Source organism: Entelurus aequoreus, linkage group LG12, assembly GCF_033978785.1.
Source record: "Entelurus aequoreus isolate RoL-2023_Sb linkage group LG12, RoL_Eaeq_v1.1, whole genome shotgun sequence".
Lineage (NCBI taxonomy): Eukaryota > Metazoa > Chordata > Actinopteri > Syngnathiformes > Syngnathidae > Entelurus > Entelurus aequoreus.
In genome coordinates, this window is record NC_084742.1 from 51,315,458 (window position 1) to 51,338,082 (window position 22,625).

The window sequence follows — 22,625 nt, forward strand, 5'->3', positions numbered from 1 at the left end:
GTCAGAGATACAAGTATTACTATGGTGTGTGTATAAGGACCGCAAAATGGAACCCATTAACAGACATACTATCTGGCTTTTTGTTTCGCAATATTATGCAAAACCAACTTTTATTACCTTCTGGTACCTGCTGATGTGTATTTGAGATCTGCATAAATCCTGAAAATTTACGCAAGTCCGCCGCTGTAGTCTGTGCCGATGCCGTAGTCGATAAGATTCTTCTTTTTCTCTATCTTCTTGCTATGGGACATTCATCCTCTGCTGTTGCCATTTCTAGTATAAAGTAGTGTAAAGTTTTAACTTATATCTCGCTATGGAAGCGCTCAAAACTATCGGTGTAGTGAGTTTACATTATTCACCCACGGAACTTAAAGGCCTACTGAAATGAAATTTTCTTATTTAAACTGGGATTGCAGATCCATTCTATGTGTCATACTTGATAATTTCGCGATATTGCCATATTTTTGCTGAAAGGATTTGTTAGAGAACATCGACGATAAAGTTCGCAACTTTTGGTTTCTGATAAAAAAGCCTTGCCTGTACCGGAAGTAGCGTGACGTCACAGGTTGAAGGGCTCCTCACATTTGCACATTGTTTACACCAGCAGCGAGAGCGATTCAGGCCGAGAAAGCGACGATTACCCCATTAATTTGAGCCAGGATGAAAGATTTGTGGATGAAGAACGTGAGAGTGAAGGATTACAGTGCAGTGCAGGACGTATCTTTTTTCGCTCTGACCGTAACTTAGGTACAAGGGCTCATTGGATTCCACACTCTCTCCTTTTTCTATTGTGGATCACGGATTTGTATTTTAAACCACCTCGGACACTATATCCTCTTGAAAATGAGTCGAGAACGCGAAATGGACATTCACAGTGACTTTTATCTCCACGACAATACATCGGCGAAGCACTTTAGCTACGGAGCTAACGTGATAGCATCGTGCTTAACTGCATATAGAAACAGACAAAATAAGCCCCTGACTGGAAGGATAGACAGAAGATCAACAATACTACTATTACTATTAAACCCTGGACCTGTAACCACACGGTTAATGCTGTACCGCCTGGCGAAGCCTAGCAATGCTGTTGCTAACGCCATTGAAGCTAACTTAGCTATGGGACCTCGACAGAGCTATGCTAAAAACATTAGCTCTCCACCTACACCAGCTCTCATCTGCTCATCACGACCCGTGCTCACCTGCGTTCCAGTGATCGACGGCGCGACGAAGGACTTCACCCGATCATCGATGCGGTCGGCGGCTCGGAAACGGAGGAAGTCAAGGTGAGGACAGCGGCGCGGCGGCGGGCGTTGTAGCTTTCGACGACACCCCGGCCGCCATCACAGTCGGCACGAAACATATATTTCCCCAAAGTTACGTACGTGACATGCACATAGCGCCACGCACGTACGGGCAAGCGATCAAATGTTTGGAAGCCAAAGCTGTACTCACGGTAGCGCGTCTGCTATCCAACTCAAAGTCCTCCTGGTTGTGTTGCTGCCGCCAGCCGCTAATACACCGATCCCACCTACAGCTTTCTTCTTTGCAGTCTCCATTGTTAATTGAACAAATTGCGAAAGATTCACCAACACAGATGTCCAGAATACTGTGGAATTTAGCGATGAAAACAGACGATTTAAGCTGGCGACCGTGCTATTCCAAAATGTCTCCTTCAACCCTTGACGTCACGCGCATACGTCGTCATACCTAGACGTTTTCAGCCTGAAGTTTCCCGGGAAATTTAAAATTGCACTTTATAAGTTAACCCGGCCGTATCGGCATGTGTTGCAATGTTAAGATTTCATCATTGATATATAAACTATCAGACTGCGTGGTCGGTAGTAGTGGGTTTCAGTAGGCCTTTAAGTTATTAGAGATTTCCGGTCTGACGGTTTTTCACGGGACACATTTCCAGCGTTGTTATTGCACTAGTGAGCCACGGATGAGGAGATGCTGCTCCGTTATTGATTTATGTAAAGTCTGAATGTCATTAAAACAGTTAGCTCCATCTTTTGACACTTCTTCCACTCCCGTCCTTGCACGCTACACCGCTACAACAAAGATGACGGGGAGAAGACGCTGTCGAAGGTGAGCCACGTAAATAAGACCGCCCACAAAACGGCGCACCCTGAAGCGACTGTCAGAAAACGACTTGAAGATGATCTGTAAAACATCATCTATGCAACATTTTGATCAAAGAACCACCATTACATGTTATGTAGACCACAAGGAAGTGTTTTACATTTAGAAAAAAAATCATAATATGACCCCTTTAATGGGCCTTATAAACCGGTGCACCTTTTGTATGAAAATAGACCTGAATAGACCCGCATCGGCAGTGCGCCCTATGGTCCAGAAAATACAGTACTTTTTTCACCAGGCAGGCTGCCTCTGGACTTGTGCCTCCTTCTTCTACGTGCAGCCGTCTGGACTTTCCTGCATGTTGGCGATGGTAGATTTCCCTTCCACGTGGCGACCGTTCCCTTGAACGATGATTCCAGCCGGACAGCTGCTTCAAGGAGGAGGAGGGCAGCCAGGACGAAGGCGGTCATCAACGGCCAAATGGATCGCTTTTGGCACGTCGTGAGCATTCCGTTTAGAGGGTAAGTGTAAACGCGCTCCATGTCTCACTGAATGATTGTGATTTCGAGTGAAAACATTTTGGTCCATCGCGACCTGTGGTGCAAGTTCATTGGTCTGTTGTGATGAGGCTAAATCTATTGGCGGCATGTGATGCTGGCGAACACGAGAAAATCAAAGAATTAGCCGCAGCATTGTATAAAGTGCATGGTTCAAAGTGTGAGGAAAAAGTAATTACGTTGCATTCATAGTGATTCATGGGTCATGTGAAATAGGTTATACTTGTATAGCGCTTTTCTACCTTTTTTTTTTAAGGAACTCAAAGCGTTTTGACACTATTTCCACATTCACCCATTCACACACTGATGGCGGGAGCTGCCATGCAAGGCACTAACCTAGACCCATCAGGAGCAAGGGTGAAGTGTCTTGATCACTTGATTGCTGAATTTCCCCCAGGGATCAATAAAGTACTTTCTATTCTGTTCTATCTATCAAGGACACAACGGACATGACTAGAATGGTAGAAGATGGGGATTGAACCAGGAACCCTCAAGTTGCTGGCACAGCCACTCTCCCAACTGCGCCACGCCGTCCCCCCATGTGAAAATAAAGACATCAATTGTGAAAAAAATTGGAAGACAGTTTTTTTTAGTTTGACTCTTTGTCTTGGGTAAATGTTCTTTCATTATTTATGCTTCATCTTTGTTTTAAGATTCACTTTGAACTGAAAGCCGCATTCTGTCTGTTTAAAGTGCAATAAAAATGTGTTTTGCCTAACATAATGAATAACAGTGATTACCGTATTTTCCGGACCATAGGGCGCACCGGATTATAAGGCGCACTGCCGATGAGCGGTGTTTACTCTGGTCTTTTTTCATACAAAAGGTGCAGATTATAAGGCGCATTAAAGGGGTCATATTATGATTTTTTTTTCTAAATGTAAAACACTTCCTTGTGGTGTACATAACATGTAATGGTGGTTCTTTGGTCAAAATGTTGCATAGATGATGTTTTACAGATCATCTTCAAGCCGCTTTCTGACAGTCGCTTCCAGAGGCTCCGTTTTGTGGGCGGTCTTATTTACGTGGCTCACCTTCGGCAGCGTCTTCTCCCCGTCATCTTTGTTGTAGCGGTGTAGCGTGCAAGGACGGGAGTGGAAGAAGTGTCAAAATATGGAGCTAACTGTTTTAATGACATTCAGACTTTACTTACCGTATTTTTCGGACTATAGGTCGCTCCGGAGTATACGTCGCACCGGCCGAAAATGCATAATAAAGAAGGAAAAAAACATATATAAGTCGCACTGGAGTATAAGTCGCATTTTTTGGGGAAATTTATTTGATAAAACCCAACACCAAGAATAGACATTTGAAAGGCAATTTAAAATAAATAAAGAATAGTGAACAACAGGCTGAAAAAGTGTACGTTATATGAGGCATAAATAACCAACTGAGAACGTGCCTGGTATGTTAACGTAACATATTATGGAAAGAGTCATTCAAATAACTATAACATATAGAACATGCTATACGTTTACCAAACAATCTGTCACTCCCGATCGCTAAATAACATGAAATCTTCCTCCCCGGTGTCACTCCTGGTATGCCCCGCTAGCGTCCATTCTTTCTGCTGCTCAATCGCCGTTTTCTGGTGCATATTTCACTACGTACAGCTTGTGATCTGCAGTATATGATTTCCTTTTCGGTGGCATTTTAGTTCAGTCCTTCTCAGTTTTTATAAGTTACCGCCAACGTTGATGTGATCCATTTTAATAGCTACGGCAGTAGCGTATAGCATATAGCAGTTAGCATTCCAAAACCCACAATGCACTTCTGCCATGACCCGCCCCCCGCCGAATTCTTATTGGTTGGCGTGTGAGTGACGATTGCTGACGTGTGTGTGACCAGGGCCGGCCCGTGGCATAGGCCGTATAGGCAAATGCTAAGGGCGCCGTCCATCAGGGGGCGCCACGCCAGTGCCACAAATGTTGGAGGAAAAAAAAAATAAAATAAAAAAGTTATTTCTAAATACATAAAATAATCCCACGTTAATTAAAATGCAAAGTAAAGCCTATTTAATAGAAATATTATTTGTTAAAACATTACGCCCCCCCTCCCCCGGCACGGTGCGCCCCCTCCCTTCCCGTATCATGACTCTTTTTGGACGTCACCACATAAAAAAATCAACACAAGATGTCAAAACGGCCAAAACTGTCAGGTGCCCAGGGGAGAAAAGAAGGGGAGAACCGAGAAAAAGACAGAGGTAGCAGGTAGGTAACGTTAGCCTACATGAAATTATTTGTCTGTTACAGAATGTGATAGTAACCTGTCTTTTTAGCATTAAGCTAATGTTACATGATTCGGCAATTGCTAATCAATAAATAGCTAGTTCTGTTTTAACGTCGGGTTAATATTGTGGAGGGGGCTAAATTGTTATGGAAAATAATAATGTAACGTTAGGTAATTACAGTATTCCCTGGTGTACAGTAATTTGTAAGTCATTCTAGTTAATGCAATATTAAAAAGCACAAATAGAGAACTCTGTAGGATCCCCTTTTTTTGTAATATAGTTGTTAAAGTCATACTGGTTTGATATCTTGTTTTGTGCAGTGCCTTATTTATATTGTATTTTTTATTTATTTTATGCAACTTGTTGACACGTTTTATTTTGTGTTTATGTATGTAAAAAATATTGTATTTCATAGATTAATTTTTTATTTTTTGTATTCATTTATTTATCCATATTTATTTTTTATCTTGTTAACTATTCTGATTGTTAATTTGCTTTCTTTAAGTAAAAAAAAAGGTCAAAGACAAAGCTATTCGGTTTCTTGTGAGTATATACACTTCACTGCCGATGTGGGGGGGGCGCCACCTAAAATCCTGCCTAGGGCGCCAGATTGGTTAGGGCCGGGCCTGTGTGTGACGATGGCTGCCATTTGCTTCGTCGCTCACACGAATGAGCTAAATAATATTATTTGATATTTTACGGTAATGTGTTAATAATTTCACACATGGACTCTCGCTGATGTGTTGGATCCACTGTGGACTGGACTTTCACAATGTTATGTCAGACCCACTCGACATCCATTGCTTTCGGTCTCCCCTAGAGGAGGGGGGGGGGGGGGGGGGGGGGGGGTTACCCACATATGCGGTCCTCTCCAAGGTTTCTCATAGTCATTCACCGACGTCCCACTGGGGTGAGTTTTTCCTTGCCCGTATGTGGGCTCTGTACCGAGGATGTCGTTGTGGCTTGTGCAGCCCTTTGAGACACTTGTGATTTAGGGCTATATAAATAAACATTGATTGATTGATTGATTGATTGATAAGTCGCTCCGGAGTATACGTCGCACCCACGGCCAAACTATGAAAAAAACTGCGACTTATAGTCCGAAAAATACGGTAAGTCAATTTACCAAAACTGTATTTATTAAACAGTTATTAAGCTGTGGCACAAACATTCATGTTTTACCAAAACAGAAAGTGCAAGATTGTCAGAGACATTTTAAAACAAGCTATTAGTGCACATTTGTGCATGATGTCACTAAGATGACATATCAAAACAACACTAAATTAAAGTTAACTTTTTGTACAGAACGCCACTACAATAGTTAAAAACAAATAAAGTGCACTTTTGGGCATGATGTCACACAAGATATTTCAATAACTGTCAAATAAAAATGAGCTGCATAATAGGAAATCAAACAGTGTATGTCATTCGCTATGTGGTAGGTTCCTGCGGACGTTATCTCCTGTTGTTGACTATTTTTTCATACGGTGTTGATCTGGAAATAGTTGCTTCGGCATTTTGTTGGTGTGGCACCGGCCGGAGATGTTGACATGCACTTTCAAGCACTCTTCATTCTCTAGCGGGTGACTTTTCAAATGATGCTACACATTAGCAGTGCTGCTACTTTTTGTAGCAACGCTTTTGCCGCATAAATGTTCAACATATTCCCGCTTGAAGCCAAACCACCGCCAGACAATGGATCCCGTGCTGTTTTTCTTAGGAATTAATTATTCCTTCATTTGTTACCAGATTTGCACCTTCTTTCTCTCGTATTACCACCCGCACCGCACCGTTAGCATCACAGCTAACGTTATCATGCCGCTATCTGTCTGCTCCGCGGGAGCGTGTGACGTTGCACACGTGACGTATGTAAGAAGGTGCGCTTGTTTTATGTCTCTGTGAGAAGGAGAGACAAGAAAGAGTGGGAAACGCATGCAGTGTAATGCCCGCAACTAAAAGCAACTGCGTGAGAACGTATACTGGAATATCACGATATAGTCATTTTCTATATCGCACAGAGACAAACCCGGGATATATCGAGTATAACGATATATTGCCCAGCCCTAAGCATCATTGGGCATTATTTTCACTGACCCATCTGGTGAGTGATGAGAGAGTAAAATGAGTTTGAGCATTATTTCCCAACCACAAAACACCCCCAGACAGGGAAGGAATGGATCTGCCACCCATTTGTAACCAAGGCGAGAAGAAGATCAGGTGGTCAATGTGGCCTTAAATTTATGTTTGATACTAGGGCTGAACCATTTGGGAAAATAATTAATTTGCCATTTAATATGTGATTATCTTTTTCTCATGTACCCCGAGAGGGTCAAGCTGTACAAAATGGATGGATGGGTTTTTCTACAAAGCAATAAATCCATCCATACTGTAATAAACAAAGTCTTATTATTCAGACACAAGTTAGCGTTAAATAATGAAAGACAGACGGAATATTGTGAGAAAAAAGTCGTAGGTAGAGATGTCCGATAATATCGGACTGCCGATATTATCGGCCGATAAATGCTTTAAAATGTAATATTGGAAATTATCGGTATCGGTTTCAAAAAGTAAAATTTTTATGACTTTTTAAAATGCCGCTGTACGGAGTGGTACACAGACGTAGGGAGAAGTACAGAGCGCCAATAAACCTTAAAGGCACTGCCTTTGCGTGCCGGCCCAATCACATAATATCTACGGATTTTCACACACACAAATGAATGCAAGGCATACTTGGTCAACAGCCATACAGGTCACACTGAGGGTAGCCGTATAAACAACTTCAACACTGTTACAAATATGCGCCACACTGTGAACCCACACCAAACAAGAATGACAAACACATTTCGGGAGAACATCCGCACCGTAACACAACATAAACAATACCCAGAACCCCTTGCAGCACTAACTCTTCCGGGACACTACAATATACACCCCCCGCTAACCCCTAAACCCCGCCCACCACAACCTCCTCCTGCTCTCTCGGGGAGAGCATGTCCCAAATTCCAAGCTGCTGTTTTGAGGCATGTTAAAAAAAATAATGCACTTTGTGACTTCAATAATAAATATGGCAGTGCCACGTTGGCATTTTTTTCCATAACTTGAGTTGATTTATTTTGGAAAACCTTGTTACATTGTTTAATGCATCCAGCGGGGCATCACAACAAAATTAGGCATAATAATGTGTTAATTCCACGACTGTATATATCGGTATCGTTTAATATCGGAATCGGTAATTAAGAGTTGGACAATATTGGATATCGGCAAAAAAAGCCATTATCGGACATCTCTAGTCGTAGGCTTCCATAATATTGTGAGAATGAAGTTGTGATGCAACTATGACAATTGTTACCTTTCTCTGAGATGACTCTGTTGAGGATGTTGGAGAGGTGGGTTTTCTTCTCTCGGATACCGGCGCTGAGATATTCCCGATCTAGAAGTTGTAGAAATAGGCGAAGCTCCTGCACCAACTCATCCATTGCTGGAGAAAAAAAACACAAAGAAGAATAAAGTTGCAACTCTGTGAGAATTACCGTATTTCCCGCACTATAAGGCGCACCTAAAAACCTCCAATTTTCTCAAAAGCTCACAGTGCGCTTTATAATCCGGTGCGCCTTATATATGGACCAATATTGAGCCACAACAGGTCTCGCAACCCCAGCCTCTACTGTAGCGTCTATTCTATGCGCCTTATAATGCGGTGCGCCTTATATATGAACAACGTTTTAAAATAGGCCATTCATTGAAGGTGCGCCTTATAATCCGGTGCGCCTTATAGTGCGGAAAATACTGTACTTCATATTATTTTTAAAGAAAAAAGTCGCAAAGCTACAATAATACATTTATGGCATTACTCGGGAAATGTTGTAATATTAGGTCAAAAAGGTTTTACAGTACTAGGAAAGTTGTGCTACTACACACATAAAGTCAAAATATTGTGAGACAACGATGTAAATGTGAATGGTGTCACACCGCGGTGAGGGATGTCTTGTCTTGGTTTCTTCTGTCTTGTGAATTGCATGTTTTATTTTGAAAAGTAACTCCTCTCGTGTCAGATCACTTGCCCTTCCTTTTGTGTCATCAGTCTGACGTCATCCCTGACCCCTGATTGTTTCCACCTGTTTCCCATTACCCTCATGTGTTTTATAAGCCCACGCCTCCCCTGGTTCTGGGCCAGATTGTCTCGTGTATTCGTGCCTCTCTAGCATCCATGTCCATGACTTGCCTTGCCTTGCCTTGTCTTGTGTTTATATTCCTTGATCCTGAATTCCTTCGTTGCTATTTTGAGTTTTCCTTTTTTCCTCCTCAGCAGAGTGATTTTTTGTTATTTAGTTTATTTAGCCGAAGTGGTGAGTTATCAGTTTTTTCTTTCATTCTTTCCTCAAATTTTTGAGTGACATTTTTTGTTAAACTTTATTAGATTAGATAAGTGTAGAATTTTTCACAGCCATTGTTTCTCCCTCCTGTTGGAGCGTTTTTGTGTTAATAAATTGTATAGCATACAGTGTTTCCCATAAACTGCCAAGATACCTGTGGCAGTGGGGGCGTAGCTATGGGCGTGGTCACCATGACATCATCGAGTAATTTGCATAATTTACTACAATGATATGATTTTCTCTAAAAAGGCTAAAAAAATGTATACTTACTAATTAATAATAACAGTTTTGTTTTAAACGTCCATCCATCCATTTTACAATATAATTACAACACTTTATGTACATATTTATATACAGATTTGAACAATATGTTATTCACTGAAATATATTTATTAATTGTGGTTCTTACAAAAAATATATCTTATAAAATATAAAAGCTAAAATGTCTCTTAAAGCTCTGCCCCTTTAATTAGTGCATACTAAATAATTTAACTTTAGCCTACTACTACAACCATATTATTTACCAGCAACATAAAGTGAAACAGAGGCAGAGGTGTCCTGCCACAGTCAGTAACAAATAAACAGAAAACAGTAGTGGTCAAATACAAATAAGGCAACAAAAGAAGTATCCTACACTTCTCTTTTGTAAAGTGAATCTGAACAGCCTATATGGGCATCTACATCAACTATATGATTTGCCTGAGAAACTGGACAGGACAACAACAAAAAATAGAAAAAATAAAATAAAAAATATTTTTTTATTTATTTTATTTGTGGCGGACGTAATTCTTTCGTGGCGGGCCGCCACAAATAAATGAATGTGTGGGAAACACTGGCATATACGGCGCCAATTATAGTTCGTCTTTGTTTTTGTGTTTTCCTCCTTTCGGAGTGATTTTCGGTTGTTCCTATTTTTTGGAACCTTTTTCGCCGACTAGTTTTTGTTAATATAGATATTGTATTTCCTTGACTCTGGAGGTGAAAGGAAGCTGTCAAAATAAAAGCCTGTTGAAATATTCCCTACTCTGCATCTGAGTCCTATCCTTTTGACCAAACCTGACAAATGGTGTATTTCTTTTGATTTTTGCTGTCACGTGACTCTCTTTCACCAATGCAATGTAAAGCACTCGAGACGATGGACTGTTTCACCAATCAAACGGAGCCTGGCAGTCAGATGACTTCACACAAACTTTTCCCGGCAGCACACGTAAGTATGGCAGCAACAATGGAGCAAGCAATGGTGTGCAATGTGCAGCTGGAAGACACAGAACACACCTGGCCTCACATTATATCAATGTTTATATTAAAGACTACAACAAAGAACAGCTATATAATGTGCCGTCAATTATGTCAACATTAAAACTTCGAAATTTCAGCCTACAAGAACTCCACATCGAAGCTGAGAGAACACGTTGGGGGAAGTTGAACATGTTTTTTTATGTTTTGATAAGCCTATGCTAACATTTGTCCTTTGATAACGTCATATGAAACTGTCTAATGTTCACATGCCATCACACAGGCCTCGAATTTTAACGTTGAGCAGAAATATGTCGTAAAGGAATTAACTATACACAATAAAACATTAACAAAATGATGTGTCACGTGGTTTTTGAAGTAAAACCTTTGTGACATTAAAAAAACCACAAGAAATGTAAAAAAAACATGGCGTTTACTTTTTGATATTAATATAAAACTCAAAGCGGTTTGGCTAATGATGATGAAGTCTAATAAACAAGTGTTGTTGTTCTCCAACAACGCCTCCTTGTAGTTCAGTGCAACAGTTTGGCCAACAAAAATAAAGAGAGGTGACACCTCTCACATCGAATACACAATCTTCACAGCCAGCGTTCAATTCGGTGAGGTGACAAAACATTTTAGCTAGTATTCAATCAATCAATCAATCAATGTTTATTTATATAGCCCTAAATCACAAGTGTCTCAAAGGGCTGCACAAGCCACAACGACATCCTCGGTTCAGAGCCCACATAAGGCCAAGGAAAAACTCACAACCCAGTGGGACGTCGATGTGAATGACTATGAGAAACCTTGGAGAGGACCGCAGATGATAAAGAAGGAAAAAACATATATATTAGTCGCACTGGAGTATAAGTCGCATTTTTGGGGGAAATTTATTTGATAAAACCCAACACCAAGAATAGACATTTGAAAGGCAATTTAAAATAAATAAAGAATAGTGAACAACAAGCTGAATAAGTGTACGTTATATGATGCATAAATAACCAACTGAGAACGTGCCTGGTATGTTAACGTAACATATTATGGTAAGAGTCATTCAAATAACTATAACATATAGAACATGCTATACGTTTACCAAACAATCTGTCACTCCTGATCGCTAAATCCCATGAAATCTTATACGTCTAGTCTCTTACGTGAATGAGCTAAATAATATTATTTGATATTTTACGATAATGTCTTAATAATTTCACACATAAGTCGCTCCTGAGTATAAGTCGCACCCCCGGCCAAACTATGAAAAAAACTGCGACTTATAGTCCGAAAAATATGGTAATAGGATATTTTTTGTGTCAACAGAGGGTTCACCCTAACAAACTAAAAAAGTACAGAGACTTAAAGGTCTACTGAAATGAATTTTTTTGTATTTAAACGGGGATAGCAGATCCATTCTATGTGTCATACTTGATCATTTCGCGATATTGCCATATTTTTGCTGAAAGGATTGAGTATAGAACAACGACGATAAAGTTTGCAACTTTTGGTCGCTGATAAAAAAAAGCCTTGCCTATACCGGAAGTAGCATGACGTCACAGGAGGAAGGATTCCTCACAATTCCCCGTTGTTTACAATGGAGCGAGAGAGATTCAGACAGAGAAAGCGACGATTACCCCATTAATTTGAGCGAGGATGAAAGATTTGTGGATGAGGAACGTTAGAGTGAAGGACTAGAGGCAGTGCAGGGTGTATCTTTTTTCGCTCTGACCGTAACTTAGGTACAAGGTCTCATTGGATTCCACACACTCTCCTTTTTCTATTGTGGATCACGGATTTGTATTTTAAACCACCTCGGATACTATATCCTCTTGAAAATGAGAGTCGAGAACGCGAAATGGACATTCACAGTGACTTTTATCTCCACGACAATACATCGTTGACGCACTTTAGCTACGGAGCTAACGTGATAGCATCGGGCTCAAATACAGATAGAAACAAAATTTTAAAAAACCCTGAATGGAAGAATAGACAGAAGATCAACAATACTATTAAATCATGAACATGTAAATACACGGTTAATAATTTCCAGCTTGGCGAAGCTTAACAATTGAAGCTAACTACGGAGCGGCGGCGGGCGTTGTAGCTTTCGACGACACCCCGGCCGCCATCAGTCGGCAAGAAACATATATTTCCCCAAAGTTACGTACGTGACATGCACATAGCGACACGCACGTACGGGCAAGCGATCAAATGTTTGGAAGCCAAAGCAGTACTCACGGTAGTGCGTCTGCTATCCAGCTCAAACACAACACAACCTCCTGATTGTGTTGCTGTAGTCCGCTGCTGATAGACCGATCCCACCTACAACTTTCTTATTTGCAGTCTCCATTGTCCATTAAACAAATTGCAAAAGATTCACCAACACAGATATCCAGAATACTGTGGAATTGTTCGATGAAAACAGAGCAGTTTGTACGGTGACACATTGGGTACGAATACTTCCGTTGCCGTCGTGACGTCACGCGCATACGTCATATCCAAAGGAGTTTTTCAACCGGAAGTTTAGCGAGAAATTTAAAATTGCACTTTATAAGTTAACCCGGCCGTATTGGCATGTGTTGCAATGTTAAGATTTCATCATTGATATATAAACTGTCAGACTGCGTGGTCGGTAGTAGTGGGTTTCAGTAGGCCTTTAATGGAGAACAGCAGAAGGAGAAAGTCCTCCTCCTTTGATGAGCCACGTTCCAAATATGCAAAAATGACAGATTCCCTTGCTGGCCCACCACGGCGGGTGACACAGACAACAGTCGACAAGCTTGTTCTAAAGTTTGTCTGTGAAGCCAACCAACCATTTTCTGTGGTTGAGTGGCCGTTCTTCAAGACAATAATAGAAACATTGCAACCTCAATGTACAGTAATGACAATAAAACATTAAGCTGGTAGAATACAGGAAGCTGCAAAGAACATAACGAGCGTTATAATCAAGAAGTTGAGCGCCGTGAGCCATGTTGCAACTACATCAGACAAGGTAGTTACTTAAGTGTCACCATTGAATAGACCACAGAGGCAGAACTCTGCTGCATTGGCTTGTAGATAGGGGTGTAAAAAAAAGAAAAAGATTTTGGAATAAACCAAGGTTCTTATTTGTAACGATTCTTAATCGATTCAAAATGATAGAAATTCGATTTACAAAAAAATACAATTATTTTTATAAATACAGTATGTCCTTTACAGCCACTGAGAGGCAAATTATATTGTTGATGTAGATGATCATATCTGCTGTACAGATTAGGGTTGTACTATACAGACTCTGAAAATTACACCTGACATCCACTGTAATGATACCAAGTAAAATACTATGATTACGTCGATATTTTTTGGCATCACAACATCTTCTTTCGTTTAAAAAAAATTCATATTATGTTTATAAACTCAGAAAATATGTCCCTGGACACATGAGGACTTTGAATATGAACAATGTATGATCCTGTAACTACTTGGTATCGGATCGGTACCTAATACTAATGTAAAGCATCTAAACAACAGAAGAATAAGTGATTATTAAATTTTTAACAGAAGTGTAGACAGAACATGTTAAAAGAGAACGTAAGCAGATATTAACAGTAAATGAACAAGTAGATTAATAATTAATTTTCTACCCATACATCCATTTTCTTCAGCTTATCCGAGGTTGGGTCGCGGGGGAAGCCCAGACTTTCCTCTCCACAGCCACTTCGTCCAGCTCCTCACTGGGGATCCCGAGGAATTCCCAGGCCAGCCAGGAGACATAGTCTTCCCAACGTGTCCTAGGTCTTCCCCGTGGCCTACTGCCGGTCAGACGTGCCCTAAACACCTCCCGAGTCATACCAAAGACTATAAAAACGGGACCCATTACCTCCCTGCTTGGCACTCAGCATCAAGAATTGGAATTCAATCAATCAATCAATCAATGTTTATTTATATAGCCCTAAATCACAAGTGTCTCAAAGGGCTGTTAATTACTCAATCTGGTACTTTGTCTGATAAGACAACTATATCAAATTGTTTTAATGAGTATTTTGTTTCTGTCGGATCCTTGTTTGAGTCGTTGAATCCTCAATTGTCAAATGTTGGTTTAACTAATGTTAATATACCAAATACACCACAGGCTGTAAATAGACGCAGCACCTGCACTTTTGAGTTCACACCTGTATCAATATCCGAGGTAAACAGTGCACTAAAGAGCCTGGACACAACTAAAGCAGCAGGACCTGACCAAATTGAACCCTTTTTCTTAAAATTGGCTGCTGATTTTGTTGCTGAGCCTCTCTCGCATATTTTTAACCTAAGTCTAACAAGTAAAAGCATTCCAAAAATCTGGAAATCGGCCTTTGTTCTTCCCCTGCTAAAAGGGGGTGAACCCACAAATATAAATAATTACAGACCAATTTCTAAATTATGCATTTTAGCAAAATTGTTTGAGAAGATGATCAGTAACCAGCTAGAGGATTTTTTAGAATCAAACAATATTTTATCTCCATTTCAATCTGGTTTTAGAAAACAGCATAGCACTATTACAGCTGCTCTTAAGGTCCTCAATGATTTAATCGAGGCTGTAGACGGCAAGAAATATTGTGTCGCCCTATTTATTGATTCGTCAAAAGCATTTGACACAGTAGACCACAGTCTGTTAATTCAAGCCCTTCATCACGTTGGATTATCTAAAAATGCAGCTGCTTGGTTCACAGACTATCTCTCCAGCAGAACACAATGTGTACAGGTGGCTGGGACCACCTCTTCATTACTGGACATTACCAAGGGCGTTCCACAAGGCTCAGTGCTGGGGCCCATTTTATTTTCTATCTACATAAATAATCTTTGTAATAATTTGTCAAATGCAATGTACCATTTTTATGCAGACGACACCATTATTTATTGCTGTTCAACCTCCATCACTCAGGCTTTTGAGTTTTTACAAGCTGCTTTTGATGTCATCCAGGCTCGCTTATTTGATCTTAAATTGGTTTTAAATACAGATAAAAGCAAGGTAATGGTTTTCTCTCATTCAAGGGTGCTACTGGAAAATATTCCAAATATTGTAACATCAAATGGAAACCCTATAGAGCAGGTCTTAAATTACAAGTACTTGGGTTTTACTCTTGATCGGGAGCTTTCATTTAAAGCCCATATTAACAACTTGGTCTCTAAGCTTAGGGTAAAGCTTGGTTTCTTTTTTAGAAATAAAAACTGCTTCTCTCTTAAAGTCAGAAATAAATTGGTGACAGCAACTATCTTGCCTGTAATTGATTATGGAGACGTGCTTTATTTTAGTGCTTCATCTAAATGCCTCCAGTCCTTGGACACTGTTTTTCATTCAGCACTAAGATTTGTTACTGGCTGTCGTAGTCTCACCCACCATTGTCAACTGTATATGAAGTCAGACTTATCTTCATTGAGTGCACGCAGATACACACATTGGCTGACTTTAATTTATAAGGCTCTTTTAGGTTTAATACCTCCATACTTGTGTACTCTGTTACAAAGAAAAAGCAGCTCTTACGCATTACGTTCTAACAATTTGTATGTTTTAACTGTTCCTCATGTACGGACTGAATTTGGCAAAAGAGCTTTTGGCATTGCTGCCCCTATAGCATGGAATGCATTGCAGACGAAACTTACAGAACTACTTCCATTTGGAGCCTTCCGTTCTGTCCTGAGGGACAAACAGCGAGAGACGTTTGCACAGTGCCTGTGTTTTTAAAGATGTAAATCTCTGTTGTTTTACAGTTCTCTTATGTATTTTAAAATGTATGTCTTAATGTATTTATTTTGAAACTGCTCTGTGACATGTGCTGTTGACCTCTTGGCCAGGTCACCCTTGTGAAAGAGATCTTGATCTCAATGGGTTTTCTTATCTGGTTAAATAAAGGTTCTAAATCACCAAAATCACCGCTTCCGCCCACTGCTCCCCTCACCTCCCATGGGCTGATCAAGGGGATGGGTCAAATGCAGAGAATAATTTCGCCACACCTAGTGTGTGTGTGACAATCATTGGTACTTTAACTTTAACTGGGGAGGCGTTTGAGTGGCATCCTGACCAGATGCCCGAACCACCTCATCTGGCTCCTCTCAATGTGGAGGAGCAGCGGTTTTTCTTTGAGCTCCTCCCGGATGACAGATCTTCTCACCCTCTCTATGGGAGAGCCCCGCCGAATGGAAACTCATTTCGGCCGCTTGTACCCCTGATCTTGTCCTTTCGGTCATAACCCAAAGCTCATGACCATAGGTGAAGATGGGAACGTAGATCTACTGGTAAATTGAGAGCTTTGCCTTCCGGCTCAGCTCCTTCTTCACCACAACGGATCGATACTGCGTCCGCATTACTGAAGACGCCGCACAGATCCGCCTGTCGATCTCACGATCCACTCTTCCCTCACTCGTGAACAAGACTCTGAGGTACTTGAACTCCTCTACCACTTAAACTCCTCTACCACTTGTTCTTAATTATTTTGACAAAATAATAGAATGGTAAATGACACAATATGTTACTGCATATGTCAGCAGACAAAATTAGCAGCCTTTGTTTGTTTACTTACTACTAAAAGACAAGTTGTCTTGTATGTTCACTATTTTATTTAAGGACAAACTTGCAATAATAAACATATGTTTAATGTACCGTAAGATTTTTTTGTTAAAATAAAGCCAATAATGCAATTCGTCCCCTTTATTTAGAAAAGTACCGAAAAGTATCGAAAAAATGTTGGTACCGGTACCAAAATATTGGTATCGGGACAATACTAGTACCGATTTACTTTAGAAAAGAAAAATGTTGGATACTTCTCTAGTTGCCATATTTGTATTTGACTTTATTAGATGTTTGGGTCGAAATATATTAAATAAAATCAGTTTTCTTTTTAGTAATATAAAAAAATTATCGAAGCGATAGAACTGGCACCCAATGTTTTTAAAAAAAAAAGTATTCATTTTAAATTGCGAATCAATCCTGAATCGTTACCCCCAAGAATCGAATTGAATTGCCTACGAATATTCATAGCTTTTCTTGTAGACGTGTCAAAAGCTTGCACACATTTATAATGTCATTGCGTCAGCATTAGAGGAAATACATGCTGAGTACGACATCAGAGATAAAGTGACCAGGACAACAACAGACCGTGGCACAAACGTTCTCTAGGCGTTTTGTGTATATGCTGTGGAGGCGAAAGACGATGATGGAGAGAGGGACTCCATCAATGTTCCCTCTAATTTTCGTGTTTGTGAGAAAATGTAAAAACTCACTGAGCATTCAGTGAGTTTGACATCAGACATGCACACTGTGGCCGTATCAGCAGCACACCTGTCTCAAACCTGACTAAATAACAATGACATCATAACAATTTAAATATCTTATTATTATAATCAAATGACAGCAATCGTTTCCATGAGATTATTTTGTAATATAGTTGATTTGGCCCACTTACAATGAAAATAACAAAAAAAATCTTGTTTTTCATGAGCTATCTACTAGTATTGTATGTCTGGCTGGGGGGGTCCGACTTTGGAAAGAATGCGCACACCTTTTAGAGATCACATTTCGTTCCCCTTAAAACATTCACATGTTGCACAATGAGATGTAAGCATGGGATAAAGTATACATTCCTGTACCTTTCTGTCTGTAAAATATATATTTTTATGAACGTGTCTGTAATCTTATTAATTATTATACATAAATTAACATTGTTAATAAATGACAGTGGAATTACGGCCGACAATAAACAGTTTTGCTCGATGGACGACATGGCCTCGTTAAAGCGTCTCGACAGACGTTACAATAATTGAACAGTGTTGTCAAACATTGTTTTATCTGTTGTGGCCGCTGTCACTCACAGTTGCATTGCAAAGTCACACAGAATAAATGTTTATCTTTATTTTGTTTAGAGTTCAGAGGGGATTTGATTTTGTGCGCGGCACAGATTTGCTGTGCGCAAAGGACAGCCTTACAGGTAAGGCATCGAGGTGAATGATGACACGGGCCTTGAGTAACAGCTTTTAAAGCACCACACGTGTGCATGCCATCTCCTCAATCTCACCCCAACAGTTGACACTAGAGATGTCCGATAATATCGGCAGTCCGATAAATGCTTTAAAATGTAATATCGTAAATTATCGGTATCGGTTTCAAAAAGTAAAATTTATGACTTTTTAAAACGCCGCTGCACAGAGTGGTACACGGATGTAGGGAGAAGTACAGAGCGCCAATAAACCTTAAAGGCACTGCCTTTGCGTGCCGGCCTAATCACGTAATATCTACGGCTTTTCGCACACACAAGTGAATGCACTGCATACTTGGTCAACAGCCATACAGGTTACACTGAGGGTGACCGTATAAACAACTTTAACACTGTTACAAATATGCGCCACACTGTGAACCCACACCAAACAAGAATGACAAACACATTTCGGGAGAACATCCACACCGTAACACAACATAAACACAACAGAACAAATACCCAGAACCCCTTGCGGCACTAACTCTTCCGGGACGCTACAATATACACACCCCGCAAACCCCTACCCCCAACCCCGCACACCTCAACCTCCTCATGATCTCTCAGGGAGAACATGTCCCAAATTCCAAGCTGCTGTTTTGAGGCATGTTAAAAAAAAATAATGCACTTTGTGACTTCAATAATAAATATGGCAGTGCCATGTTGGCATTTTTTTCCATAACTTGAGTTGATTTATTTTGGAAAACCTTGTTACATTGTTTAATGCATCCAGCGGGGCATCACAACAAAATTAGGCATAATAATGTGTTAATTCCACGACTGTATATATCGGTATCGGTTGATATCGGAATCGGTAATTAAGAGTTGGACAATATCGGAATATCGGATATCGGCAAAAAAGCCATTATCGGACATCTCTAGTTGACACCAGTGAAACATGGAAGAGGTTGTCTCCATCTGCCTTGGCCAAGAGTAATGCTCTCTGGAATAAAACCAGAAGGTCAACCACAGCATTTGAAACAGTGGAACGTGAATGCAAATTGCAGTTTCTCTGACCCAATCGGACCTGTCGGGGCTCTGTTTTCCTCGCTGTGGAAGGGATTGTGGGCATTTAAAAGGAACAGGGAGAAAAAAGCGATCCATAATGTAAGCACAGCACTGTAGAAAAAAATATATGCTGGCAGAATTCACATGATAAAACATGTAGGTAAAATGTTGCTTGTGTAATATACATTTGGATGTAGTGTTTGTTTATTCCAAATAGATAATGAACAGTAAATATTTGTATTGTAACTTTTCGATTATTTTAATTTGTATATCTTGCATAGTCTGACTTAGAGATTCACTATATGAACATTTCTTATCACGGTTATTATGACTAAAATTATCAGGGTTATCATTATTATCGAGGTATTTTTTAATGTGCTCAAAAAGTACTCATACGAGAATCTTTTAACCAAGTTTTGTTAAAAAGAAAACCAACATCATTCAAAATGATTTCCTTGGTAGAAATATTTTTTTGGGACGGAGAATGGAAAGAAAACTTTGGAATGTCTCGAAGTTTATGCTATAAGCTCTGTGGATTGATGGTTTTCAAATTGAAGGGAAAGACTGTTCATGCCCGCTTCACAAACTTGCTATTTGTTTTGAACAAGCTTGCCAGTTGTGCGAAATACAGAGTTATCGCTAACCAGTTTGAGTACACAAAAGAAAAGCAGACAGCTAATCCTGCAGCCACCACACTGGATCCCGTCAACGCCCTGACTGCGCCTAGAAATTCTGTCCATAAAAGTTATGAACAGAAGTGTGACAAAAGGCAGCCCTGGCAGAGTCCAACCCTCACTGAAAATGGATCCGACTTACTGGCGGACCAGGCTCTGACACCGATAATACAGGGAACGGACCACCATAATCAGGCGGCCCAATACCCCGTAATCTCTGAGTACTCCCCATAGGACTTCCCGAGGGACATGGTCGAATGCCTTCTCCAAGTCCACAAAGCACATGTGGTCTAGTTGGGCAAACTTCCATGAACCCTCAAGGACCCCGTTGAGAGTACAGAACTGGTCCGAGGTTAGACTATCTGGCGTAGCCTCCTCTCCGGTACACCGAGACCTAGACATAGACCTTACCGGGAAGGCTGGAACACACTCTCTGGTTCCCCTTCCTGAGGAGAGTAATCACCACCCTAGACATCTTATAAGTAGACGCAGCATCGACCGCTACTGCCTACTGGCGCTGACGAGACGCGGGGCCGCCATCTTGGAGTGGTGATCCGCTCCACTCAGTGCAATTCATTTGGCAGGAGCAATGAACTGTCAGCGCATTTAATTCATTTTACCTCACTGAATACCACTGATTTTCACGTGTTTTTTTGTCATACGTGTAGCTATGATAAAGGACACATGTTTTGGCGTGTTTTATTATTCATAGTTTGTAATAGAATATTCTTATATGCTATAAGTGACCAGACGTCCGAGATCAAAACTGGGAATTCAATCCCAGAGAAGGGGGAAAAAAACGGTCAGCTATTTTTAAGTTGAAGAAACAATATGATTAGGTTATATATACATGCGTATATCCTACATAAACAATGTATGAATACATTAGATATCTATATATCTTAGGAACCTATAAACTGTATCTCTGTTGCTGCAGCAGCAGAGAGTTTATTCTGTCTTGACACTTTTGTATTGATATTTTGTATCTTAAATGATAATATTTACAGTGATTGTTTTGTATGTATTTTATATATATTTATATGTACCCTAACACCCCTACACAATCTGAACTGTGGTCCTAACTTTTACCCCTGTTGGCTTTTACAAGCTTTATCTTCATCATTTATTTCAACTTTATGTTATTCAAGTATGACATTTTTAAATGTAATTAATTTCATTGACAAGCAATTCTATTATGGTCATACTCTTGTTTGCTAGCGGCTACGATTTCAGTACTATTGAAGATCTTTGCTCCTTCTCAACTCTATGGTAATATTATTTTCACAAAATACAACCAATAGTACGCTAATGTTAAATCTTACTTGTGAAAAGTAATCCCCCGATTCCTATTTTCAACAGTCCGCTCATTTGAGCAGGAAAACGCTGAACACCAGCCCGGCATCTTTGTTTTCTACCTGTCAACTGTCAGTATAGGCTGCTCGCCGGCTCCTTATCACCACTTCAAGATGGCGGCCGAATTTCTCGCGTCACAGCAGCCAATGCTGCGTCTACTTATAAGATGTCTATGACCACCACCCTGGTCTTCCAATCCAGAGGCAACGCCCCCAAAATAGTCTTGTGGTATTTTCTTTAAAAAATGAAAAAAAATGTTGTAAGTACATTTAAAAACAATCTGTGTCATTAGTAATTAGTACAATAGTACAGGCCATATACCAGTGGTTTTTCAAGTAGAGGAAGCTCATTTTCATCCACTCTAAACACGAATACAGTCTCTAATAACAAATAAAATATATAAAGACTAGAGATGTCCGATATTATCGGCCGATAAATGCTTTAGAATGTAATATCGGAAATTATCGGTATGGTTTTTTTTATTATCGGTATCGTTTTTTTTGTGTTTTTTTTTTATTAAATCAACATAAAAAACACAAGATACACTTACAATTAGTACACCAACCCAAAAAACCTCCTTCCCCCATTTACACTCATTCACACAAAGGGGTAGTTTTTTTCTGTTATTAATATTCTGGTTCCTACATCAGTGTTTCCCACACATTCATTTATTTGTGGCGGCCCGCCACGAAAGAATTACGTCCGCCACAAATAAAATAAAGAAAAACATTTTTTTATTTTTTTTATTTTTTGTTTTGTTTTGTCCAGCTTCTCAGGAACTCAGGCAAATCATATAGTTGATGTAGATGCCCATATAGGCTGTTCAGATTTACTATACCAAAGAGAAGTGTAGGATACTTCTCTTGTTGCCTTATTTGTATTTGACCACTACTGTTTTCTGTTTATTTGTTACTGACTGTGGCAGGACACCTCTGCCTCTGTTTCACTTTATGTTGCTGGTAAATAATATGGTTGTAGTAGTAGGCTAAAGTAAAATTATTTAGTATGCACTAATTAAAGGGGCAGAGCTTTAAGAGACATTTTAGCTTTTATATTTTATAAGATATATTTTTTGTAAGAACCACAATTAATAAATATATTTCAGTGAATAACTTATTGTTCAAATC

General features: G+C 39.9%; 1 protein-coding gene across 3 annotated transcripts in view; it reads right to left on the reverse strand.

Moving 5' to 3' along the window:
- afap1 (actin filament associated protein 1) overlaps window positions 1–22,625 on the reverse strand; it is a 171,209-nt gene that overhangs the window by 100,460 nt on the left and 48,124 nt on the right. For all 3 annotated transcript variants that reach the window (XM_062066201.1, XM_062066202.1, XM_062066200.1), the window contains exon 2: window positions 8,219–8,347. In XM_062066201.1, the coding sequence (XP_061922185.1) occupies window positions 8,219–8,347 (129 nt within the window). The remainder of the gene's footprint in view (window positions 1–8,218; window positions 8,348–22,625) is intronic.